At 46.3% G+C, this 11,663-nt stretch overlaps 1 protein-coding gene across 1 annotated transcript; it reads left to right on the top strand.

Moving 5' to 3' along the window:
- The first annotated feature begins 1,891 nt into the window (after positions 1-1,891).
- PAQR9 (progestin and adipoQ receptor family member 9) lies at positions 1,892-10,143 on the top strand. Its single transcript, XM_036388795.2, has one exon. It carries the CDS (start codon positions 2,653-2,655, stop codon positions 3,865-3,867), a length of 1,215 nt encoding a protein of 404 aa, XP_036244688.1. The 5' UTR covers positions 1,892-2,652; the 3' UTR covers positions 3,868-10,143.
- Positions 10,144-11,663: the final 1,520 nt, after the last annotated feature.

The raw sequence follows: 11,663 nt of genomic DNA, 5'->3' as shown, positions 1-11,663 counted from the left end.
CTGGTTAGAGAAATGGAGAGGCTCTTCATGCACTACATTACGTGGACTCCTCTCTGTGACCTCCAGATGTCCTGATTCTCCCTGGCTTACCACATAATAGTCATGTAATACTAACCTTGATGGACTACATATGAATAAGAGGCTATTTTGAGGTTGTAAGTGCTTCAAATTGTAAGGTTTCCTGCACACTATCCCACAGCTGGCTTGGGAGGAGAATACTCAACTCAATGTAATATGTATGCAGTAGTCTTTATGAAAGCCCAGGCTGTCCTCAGAGATCATTCTCCCTGTGAGGAGTCTGCCTTGGAAATAAGCAAGACTTAGATCATTAGCAATGAGTTCCATAAACGTGGCTGCTAAGCATTAGTGTGTACCTCCACCAACACCCAGACAGTCCAGTGTCCACCAGGACTGTTGGTGTTGAATCACAAGCAAACCCCGCCTTCTCCTCCCAGCCTGGGCTGCCCCAGTGGGCCATAAACCCTGGGTGTCTCCCAGGCAGCCAGGCCACAGCCCAGAGCTGCCCGAGGCACGAGGCCTGAAAGCCTCCCACATCCCTGAACGTGGGGAGGCTGCAGGAAACTCAGAACGTGTCAAACGAGCCCTGCTGCTGCTGCAAGGCCAGCAGTTCCCAATCAGCAGTGGATGCTGTTGTTCTCTAGACACCATCTGTTGCAACAGCTGCTGGTGGCTTTCCAACAGCCTCTTTAGTGCAGGTCTGAAACCTGATTGCTCTCAGTCAACCACCCCTTCTTATCTAACCTTGATGAGGGAGATGGAAGATCATGGTCACTCTGGCCCTCTACCATAGGGCATGCAGTGGCATTGACTGCCACAAAAGGCAGTCTCACTGCCAAATGGGACCGAGACAGGATCACCACAGCCCTCCTGGGAGTGCCTGCATGTGTGGTGGGCTGGGAGGAGGCAGGGGTGGGTGTTCTTTAGCAAACAGCCCCCTCCCCACCACCTGCCTCTGCAGGGATCCAGCACCCAGTCCAGCATCTGGCCTGCCCCTCTTCTCTGTGGCCTCTCTAGTGAAGAGCAGCATGAGAAGCCTGACCTCTACCAGAGGCTGAGCAGTTTCCAGTAATCCCCAAAAGCCTTTCCTCTCCCAAAACCCCACACTGCAGAGCCCACGAGGAGTAGGGCCCTGCTCACTCCTGAGGCTCCCTGCAGGCAGAGCCCTGTCAGTCACTCGCCGAGGAGTGTGTGCTCGCTGTGTCCCTGCACTCCAGCATGCACCCCCTCTAAACCACACGGATATCAGAGCATATTAGGCCTGCTGTCTGAAAAAAGTCTTTTGTTTAATATTTTGCTTCTCATGTTGGCTTCTCAGCACTGTTCAGTTAAGCTTATTTTCTTAGCAGGTCTCCTGTGTAATTTTTATAAAGATTATAAACAGTGTCACCAGTCTGCCCTACTTTTTAATGAAAAATGCATTGAAAATCACTTTCAGCAACACACTTTTAAGACTTTCTTTCTGCTAACTTAAAAAACTTATTTCTGATTGCCCCCTTGTTCAGAAGATTTTTCACATTGTCGTGATTCACTACCAAATAGAAGATTTTAATGAAAATCTTTGGACAAAGCGTTCTAATTACACTTGACCTCAGTTTATACCATGTGACCACACATGTATCTGAATATCACCATGTAAAATGTACTTTTGGCAACCGAGAGCTACTGGATGTTTAAGAATATCTGAAAACAAACGTTGAAGCAGCAGAGAGCAATCCCTTAGTCTGACTCCTACCTGTACCTGCATTAGTGGTGCAGGTGCATTAACCTTCTATTTCCTTCAGATGCCTTAAGGAACAGTAACACCCGTACAGCGCTTTCCCCCGTATTTTTATATTCAGATTATGTAATAGTGCTGCTTGCATAACCGCGACAATAAGTGTAGGATTTGTCTAAGGATCAACACGGAGCAGCTCCTGCCAGCCGTTCCCGAGTGTCCCTCCCAGCCGCCCCGCTCGGAGCGCGCAGATAAGGTGGGTGCCGTGTGTGTCAGTGACGCTCACCCCATGCAGCCCGGCCGGGAAGGTTTAGCCTAGAATAACGTTTGCATTCACTGCATGAGATAATGTCACCAAAGAAATCAGGTCTCAGCGGCCTTACCGAAGCACACAGGACAGACCGCTACCCAGCTGCCACCCGTCCCCTGTCTGGGGGTACCTCCCCGCTCTGTCGCGCCGCCGGGGATCCCCCAGCCCCGCGGGTCCATCTCCCTTTTCCCGGGGCTCCCGCCCGGCTCCTGCCGCACGCGCGGGCGCAGCCGCGCTCGGGGCTGGGCGGGCGCCCCGGTGCCCCCTTTGTGCCTTTTACAGCAGAACAGCCCCGCGGGCAGGCCCCGCACCAGGCAGTGCCGGTGCCAGTGACCCTGCCCCCGGGAAGGGGCGCCGCGGGTCCGCTCCGGCCACACGCCTCGCTGCGAGGGCGCTCACGGACCCGCCCCCCCGCTGCGGCCGCATCAATCATTAACGGCGGCTCGGGTGTCCAGCGCCTCCCACCCCGGGAAACCCTACCCGGGGCGGCGGGGGCGTCTCTTCCCGCTCCTCGGGAGCGCTGGATGCGCCGCCGGTCTCCAGTTACCGCGATGCCGGGCGGCGGGGCGGGAGGAGCCGCGGCGGTGCTGCCACTGCCCTTGCTGCAATGAGTGATGCTGCCGGGGGCGGCGGCGGGGGCGGAGAGGCGCAGAGCTACCGCGGATCCTCCGCCGGCGGCTGCGGGCGCAGCGGCTTTGCCTCGCCCGGTCGGCGGCGAGGCGGCGGGCCCGGGGCCGGCCGGGGCAGCGGCAGCATGCCGGCGGGCGATGGGGACAAGAAGGAGGCGGCGCCGCCGCCGCCTCGCCCTGCCGCCCTGCTGCGGTGGGACGAGGTGCCCGAGGACTTCGTGGAGTGCTTCATCCTTTCGGGCTACCGGCGGCTGCACTGCTCGGCACAGGAGTGCCTGGCCTCGGTGCTGCAGCCCACCAACGAGACCCTCAACTTCTGGACCCACTTCATCCCACTACTGCTCTTCCTCAGCCGCTTCGGGCGGCTGCTTCTGCTGCGGGGCGCCGGGGACGTGCCCTTCCACCACCCGGCCCTGCTGCCCCTCTGGTGCTACGCCTCGGGGGTGCTGCTCACCTTCGCCATGAGCTGCACGGCCCACCTCTTCAGCTGCCTCTCCCCGCGCCTCCGCGCCACCTTCTTCTACCTGGACTACGCCTCCATCAGCTACTACGGCTTCGCCAGCACCGTGGCCTACTCCTACTACCTGCTGCCGGGGCTGAGCCTGCTGGACGCCGGCGCCATGAGCCGCTACGTGCAGCAGCGGCTGGGCTGGCAGCTGGACTGCAGCCTGCCCATCGCGGCCTACCGCGTGCTCGTGCTGCCCGTGGCGCTGGCGCTGGCCGTGGGCTGCACGGCCGCCTGCTGCCGCAGCCGCGCCGCGTGCTGCGCCTACCCGTTCGCCGTGCGCACCTTCGTGTTCGCCATGCCGCTCAGCATGGCCTGCCCCATCATGCTGGAGAGCCTCTTCTTCGACCTCCGCGCGCGCAACCCCACGCTCTTCGTCTACTTCTACCGCCGCTACTTCTGGCTGCTGGTGGCCGCCTTCTTCAACGTCAGCAAAATCCCCGAGCGGATCCAGCCGGGGCTCTTCGACATCGTGGGGCATAGCCATCAGCTTTTCCACATCTTCACCTTCCTCAGCATCTACGACCAGGTGCACTACGTGGAGGACGGGCTGGCTGAGTTTCTCAAGGCACCCCTGGCTGCCCCCACCTACCTAGGCACCGTGGGCTATATGCTGCTCCTGACCGTCTGCCTTGCTGTGGTCGTCAGGAGGTTCCTCAACGTTGCAGACCTGTGCAAGCAGGACTGACCAGCCCGGCGACCCTCGGGACAGCGACCACCATGCCAGTGACCCTTGGCCTGGAGGTCCTTGCGCCGATGACCTTCAGACTGGTGACCCTCAGACCAGACCCGCCATGTCCTGAAGAAGCTGTGACACCTGGGGGAAACACACCTGTGGAAGAGCCAGGTCCCTTTCATGGAGGTTTGCTGGAGAAAATGACCATGGCAGAACTGCTCGTGCTCTTTAAGCTACTAGGTTACCAGGGGAAGCAAGCAAATGCTTACTGGTATGTTGCTGCTTAGAGTATAAGCTGAAATAATTTAGCTCTGCTACTAGGAAGAATGCATGAATGGTGAATGCCACTTACTAATTTCATAACAATTAGGTCTAAACTAGCTCTGTATATACATATATATTTATATATCTAGCTATATATTTATTAGCTACATATATGTGTATATATATGTATACACCTGAAGACATTTGTGCAATGATTTCTCATAGACTTTTAATCAACTCCTATGTGAAATTTCCTAGCAGATTATGCACTGACATTTATCTTCCTCTCTGATATTGTAACAGGCCTTTGCAGCCACATACTGGATTTTAAATGCAAACAAATCAATAGCTATCTATAGTTTCTAAGGTCTTACAGCCTTTTCAGCCAGAGAACAATAGATTTAAGAGCAAGAGGAAAAACAGCTGTGAATTATTACAGAATTACCAGTTAATGGAGAGACTTTAATTAGACAGACAGTTAGTGGTTGGTGTAGCCACTCAGATACTAAAATAAAATAAAAGGATATGTAAAATAATCGAACCAGAAAGGGGTCAAACTGGTTTGGAACGGGGGCAGAGGAAGAACAAGGACCCTGCATAATGGAATGGCTCTTCCCCCAGCGTGTCAGGAACATCTGTTGTGCTGAGGGAGTTGCTAAGGGGCCCCTTTATCTTCCTGGGTAAATCACCCCCAAACCAGTCCTCTAGAGTCAAAGTCAGATGCCAGACTTTCTATCAACCCCTGCCAAGCTCGGTGGGAGTTCTATGGATGTAAAGAGAGTAACTGATGCATGAGATCTCATTCTGGATCTTTTAAAAAAACTACATGGAACTAGTTTCTGCTGCTCTTTAATTAGAGCACTGTCATATTTACCATCCTAAAATTAGTTGCAGAATACGATACTGCTGAATCCGAGTTCAGCACCTAAAATCTGGCTCTACAAGTACTGGATACTGGCACTTTTTTGTCATTCCCCACTTTTTCCTATTCTGATTAGTTGTGGCTGCAGCTGGATGTATTGAAGTCCTCTTTCTGAAGCTTTAGGGGAGTTCAAAGACAAGAATTAGGAGGTGTTTTCCAAAGCAGTATCTTTTCAGAGCAACCCATGTACTATCCTTGTCACAGGACAAAGAGCTTAAGTATAGATTGAATTTACTCTAGATACATTTTTGTAAACCATGTGCAGATTTTAAGCAGATGCACTTTGCTTTCGTCTGACAGAACAAGTGCAATAATGTTACACAAGGGGCTTACCAAGCGAAGTTCAGGTGAGAAACTGCTTGTGTAACCCATTGTCTAAAGAAGGGTGGTACTTCCTTAGCAAACCCTTCTGTCAGACTGCATAATAGTGTAATAGCTGTTTTACTCAGCTCCTATTGTAGAAGTGTATTTCTGCTGGGGTCTTTCCCATTTTCATGGGCATGGCATCTGAATCCCAAGACAACGTTTTGAGTCCAGTTCTCATCTTCTGTAAGACAAAGTCCCCTTTGTTTAAAATGGGAATATAGGAAGGACTGTAGCCAGGGATTTTGAAGTCAAATCCTTAACATGGGTCAGGATCATCACAGACCCAATAACTGATATGCCCTCTACCAATGGAACAGCTTTATGAAAATTTCTCAATTGAAGTGCATAAGCTAAAAGAAAATTACACTCATTCAATTTAGCTTTTATCTCAACCCATTTTAAGTATAATGGTTTGAATATTTTAGATTCTTAGTGAACTATGAAAATGGCCTAACAAAAATATATACTCTTTGCCAGCCACAGTTCTGCTGGTATGTCATTTCTGGAAGGGTCAGATGTATTTTAAGGAGACTGACTAGAATTATCTGGAGTAGCAGTTCCCAAACTGTGGCCTCTTGAGTTATTGCTGTTGGGCCATAAAAAACTGCATAGCCCTGTGTGAGTGGCTGTGTTCAGTTTTCATTTACCAACCTGCATGAAAAGAAAATGGAAACTACATGAAGTATTTTAAATTTTACCTATTTTCACTAAGTTTTGTCATAAATGTAGCATTGCTTTCTTCAGCTGCCAACAAAGCAGAAGATTATCTGCACAACTGGGAGAGAAGGCTGGTTCACAACATTGTTATTCCTTGAAATGTGCTTTAATATTGTGAAAACCCTGAAAACTCACAGCAGAAAGCCAGTGGATCAAGACCTGCAACCATATCATGCTATGAATTTCCACAACTGCAAAAAGATGGGCTTTGAGATGGGCTGTATTCAAGTTAAAATAATAGAGGCATAGTAGTTAGAGCCCAATGACTCATCCAAACTAATTATGTAGAAAGGGTTTGCCTAGGAGATGCCACTAGCACATCCAACCAGCAATTAAAAGCTAAGAAATAAATCTTAGGACAGCAAACCTCAGCATTAGAAGGCAGCTCAGAAACAAACAGTAAAAGCCAAATGTAAAAGACCAGGCTATTAAAGCATCCTGTATAATGAATTATATTTGTGCTTGTCAGTCACAATGTAGAGGACATCTCAAGAGGCAATGTCAAAAATGGCTGTTGCTAACTTGTAAAAATACATTTGATATTTGGAGTTAGGCCACACAGGGTCATCTATATATATCTCAACGACAGATAACAGTATAAAGTTTGGATTGCAACCAACTGCAATTTTACTGGAATCTTACTGCTGTTACATGAGTTGCCTGTGAGCCCCAGTCACACTGAAGATTGGGTACCTGGCTCTGATATTAAGAATATTGCTTCATTCAGAAGTTTCTGTTGGCAAATTGTTTAGGCACGTGTATGGGCCTGAGCACCTCATGGAATTATTTGTAAAAGCTGGTTGCAAGCACTGCTGTCTGAGCCACTGTAAGCAGGCTGCTGAATCCTGAGTGAATGGCTACAGGGAGATGTGATTAGAATTTAAGAGTTCTAATTCATGGATTTTTGTTTGTCTGTTTTTTGTTTAAAAAAATGTGACTACAAATTAAAAAGGTACAGTAAGTGTGGAGAATATCTAGGGAATGTTACCTGAGTGTCTGTGTCTATTCAGTGAAGGACATGCATGCAGATAATATTCCATTTGCTGTCCGATGGACAAAACAAATCTGAGATAAAAAGATTCAAATTGGAACAAGATATCTATAATTATAGTGCTTGAATTTGCTCATATAGAAGTGAGTCAGCATTTGTGTGACTTGTAAGGGTGCAGGATAACTTTCTGGTGTGAAAGCACATGACTGAAGAACACGTGTAAGCATGTCCAGAGCTTGGAGGTCTAACCTGCAGACTAGGTGCATAAGGAAATCCTAGAAAACTAACTTGTTTGCAGAAGTATGTGTCATAATGTTTTTATAACCTGCCATAAGGTCTACACTGTGGATTCCACAGCTCATGTTTAAACCAAAAAGGCTTTTCAGGCCTTTTGGAGTAGAATCTGTATAGGGATGGGAGCACAAGGTGAGGACTGGAGCACAGGGGGGTGGCCTGTAAATGCCTGGGTGTCTTTCTGTGTTTGGCCAGCACTGACTTTCAGACTGACACACCTGTGCTGATGTGAAGTGACTGTTGCTGGGGCCACTTCCAAGAGTGTTGGTGGCACAGACACCCTCCCTTGCATTCAGCATGTGCCTAGAACTGCAATCTACACTGGCATATATTCAGTAAGCCTGGCTTCTGGGCACTTCTGAGTAGCCTGTGAGCTTCCAGCTCATCTTCCTGGAAGATCGATAAACCTCATCTGTAATCACTACCCTGTTTTCTGTGGTGATACAGTATTTTTTCTGCAGTGTGTTCATTTGAATGTCACTATCCAGGGTATCTGTGAAGCTATGAGCAGCTTCATTAGCAAGACTGGAATCTATATCTGGAAACAAAGGGAAAGGTTTCATCTGCATGCTGCGCTTGTAGAAATGTAGCAGTTAAAAGTAGAAGTATGTTCAGTTTTTTTGCTAAAATGATAATTCTGCTTAGTTGTCCAAGTGTTATTCCTATTATTTATTTGCTGAATCCAGCTACTTTGTCAGGTTTTTGTCAACAGTGCACCTGCAGGAAATGACAGTATGGAAGTTTTACTTCATGTTTAAGTAAACTCTGAGGCAGCACATTCATAGAGCATTATTGCACTAAACTCAGTTGATTACCATCCACATGCCTTACAGAAGCAAGTCATACCTGTAGTAATTGCCCAGATTAAACTGATTTTTCATTGCCTATGAGCTTAAAAATGACCAAGTGGCCAGTAACAAGCTGAGGAGTCAGGCACTCCTGGGTTCTTATCCTTGCTTTGCCACTATCTGTTCTGTAATCTAGGGCAAGTTGTTTAAACTGTGTTCATTTTGAATGAATTTTAATTCATGTGAAACACTGGAATTGTACCAGGGTTGAATTTGACCCTTTGTGTCTCAGTTCCCACATCTGTAAGATGGGGAGAATATACCTTACCTACCTCGCAGGGTTGCTCTGAAGACTAGCAAATGTTTGTAAAGCACTTAAAAATGCAAAGACCCTCCCAGGTGCTAAGAAGAAATCTTCAGCAGAGAGAATGTTATATTTTCCCTCATCTCACAGGGAGAGGAGCATGAACGTTTCCAGATTGTGAACTCTTGGGACAAACCCCTGTCATTGCCATACTCCTAGGATGTTCACATCCTGTGTCTTTTGGAGCTGATGGCTCCAAAAATTTCCACTGGCTCAAGTGGGGGGCAATCAAGACCCAGGCAGTATTAAACAGGCTGACTAAATGCTTAAGGGTCAGGAGTAAAGAGAAAACATACATGACTTACATATGCTTTTCTTCAGAAATTCTCACTGGTAACTTGTACTGAGGAGCATTGTAACACCCATGAGGCCTCCTTGTTCATTTAGCCATGGATTGTAATCCAGTTACTATGAAACAATGGAGCAGGATTTCCCATCAGTGTCTGTAAGATTATTATTATGTCTCAGTTGCCATTGGGAATTTTGAACTACGTCAAACTTCTTACCAGAGTAAAAAGACCTGAAGTAAATGAAGCTTTTAAGAAAAAATATGTAATCATTTGAGAATATAAAATTATATTGATCAAACAACTTTCTCTTTTTCCCTCCTGTTCTACAAAACCAACTACATGGAGTTAATCTTATGGTTGAGTGAAATCTGAACTCGGATCTTTTGACCACATATATGTACTCTGTCAAGAAGTCCTGAATAATCATTCTACTAACCCACTCTGCCCATCAACTGGAAGGGCTGATACAAAAAGCACCACTGAGAAGAGGACCATGTTTTTAAGAGTTTTTCTAACTGGGAGCAGTAGCTGAGGGGAAAAAAAAAAGACTACATCAAAGGGTTTGAGTGGTTTGTTAATCAAGGCCTGTACCTTTAGAAATTCTCCCAATATCCAAGTATGTTCCTAGCTTCTGTTAGACACCTCTGAGTCAGGGCTGTATCACCAACACTCAAGATACAGCTGAGACTTTACTCTGTCAGATGAGATGTAAGATGGTAGTGTCACATGCACTGCAAGACACTGACCTCCATTCAAGACACTTAGTGTCTTGGAGCTGGGCGTGGAATTAAGTTAAATAATTTTCACATCTTGCTTAGACAGATGCTGCTTCATTCCACTGAATTCAGTAATAAATTATTGACCAAGACAAAGGAAGCAGGCTTTTGCTTAAAGTTGCCTGGAAGGGAACACCACCAGCAGACTTCTGCTTTCAGGGCAATTGCTTCCTGCGCCGTACTCAGAACATGGAGGATTCTGAAGTAGGGCTTTGCTACTTCATGGGAATGCCTTAGGATTTGTGGTTGTAGCTGGGGGTTAATAGTTCAGAGAAACAGTTTATAGCAAGTCAATTCTGTCTGCTAGAGGTTCAAGCACGCTTTAGTAGGAGGTATCATGTTTAAGGGGCTATGCATGCAATGAACAAAAAGTGTGAATTTTGTGTGGTTCTGTTGGGAGGGTTTGAAAATTTACTCTTTGTACACTTTTGGATGCTGACTACTGTATATGTAATGACTATGCATTTTTAGCAAAAAAAAGGGTGTGATCTATAAATAAAGTTGATTCTGAGTTCATTTTTGCAGAAATGCATTTATAAAGGCTTTTCTCATTTCTTTGTATAATTTACTGTGACGCCTGTAGGATCAGAAATACGTTGAATGTAGTTCTCTTCAAACACAGGTGAGTTAGCATGAGTACAGGAATGTTCAGTTCTTATGTAGGGGCATAGGGGTGTTGGTACTTCTGAAAACAGTATACTAGCAAAAGTATCATTGCCTTTTCATTGTCTTTTATATTTTAAAGCAATAAAATGGCATTCTTTGCCATTTTAGTTCTCTGCTAACTAAATAATGATAGACATCCCCCTTACATTAAGATCTAATACATTAATATGTCTTAGAAGATTAGTGTTCAGCCTACAGTGCTCCTTGAAAAATCATGAAATTGGTAGGAATAGCAGTGTAAAGAATCAGCAAAATATTGACTGCAAAATGAAGAGGTCTATTTGGCATCAAGTAAAATTTCCTATTTGGCATAGCAGGATGGCAAAATACTGTTTTCAGTCCAAGTCAGGCACTAAAAAGCACTCAGTGAACTGCAATTACATAAAGTATCTGCCTTAAGCCTTTTCTGTCGAAATTCAGCAGGACAGGATGTATCCCAACATAATTGCAGGTTCCCCCTGATAGGAACACAGTGGAAAACTGTAGGATCTTCTAGTTGAGGTGTGCAGAATTCCTTCCAAAATTCTAAAATTCTTGAGATTCTTATTCGCAGACTTTGTACATCCTATTTGAAATGTGGCAATGACTTAAAGGATTTGATGAAATCAGCAAAAACCTCCATTACCCTCTTAGAAGTAGATGCTTCAAGAGACTACATCCCACAAATAAATACTCCACAAGACTGCATCCTCCTGTTAACACTTAAGGGTTTTCATAATGTTATCAGTAAACTCTGGATCTGACTGCTGGACATGAACAGGCTGGAGGGAAACCTCACAAAACTGATGAAGCCAGTGAAGATGGCAAAACAGTGAGCAGAATGGTAAGCAACAAAAGTTACAGCTGCTAGGACAGGTAATTTATTGAGGTCAGTGCTTCAGCCTTCAGCTCTGGTGGATCCATAGTTACTCTGATAATCTACGGGAAATCTGAAGGCAATCTATATTTTGTTACCATGACATCACTTCTCTGACAAATGACCCTAAAACTCACGACTGTATTTGAGGAGGAACAAAAAAACATCTGACACACAATTACCTTCAGATTTTATTCTCTCATCAGAGGATCACGTATGGCTAGCAGAATCTGCGAGTGGAGATGAAACACATTAAAAATTAAAGGTGGAAAAAACAGAGTATTAAATCAGTATTAATGCTAAAGCTCAATCTTGGCTGCAGTGACAAGAGCCTTTGGGGCAGACACTACAGATGCACTTTCTGCATCAGAAACCCTTTGCCACTGCAAGGCAGATTTCTTATCAGGAATGGCACTACACTTCTGTTTTGAGGAGCTGGAAATACTTCTCGTGCTGGGGAGCACAGCCTTTGGGTACATGCTGCAGGCTGTACAGAAGCAAAATGAGAGACCAT

This window comes from Molothrus ater, chromosome 10 (assembly GCF_012460135.2).
Source record: "Molothrus ater isolate BHLD 08-10-18 breed brown headed cowbird chromosome 10, BPBGC_Mater_1.1, whole genome shotgun sequence".
NCBI classification, from domain to species: Eukaryota; Metazoa; Chordata; class Aves; order Passeriformes; family Icteridae; genus Molothrus; species Molothrus ater.
The sequence above is the reverse complement of the archived record's forward strand: the minus strand, read 5'-3'. Positions and strand labels throughout refer to the sequence as shown.

Excerpts from the sequence above, each read along its gene's own strand:
- PAQR9 (XM_036388795.2), top strand. The coding sequence starts at position 2,653 with ATGAGTGATGCTGCCGGGGGCGGCGGCGGGGGCGGAGAGGCGCAGAGC.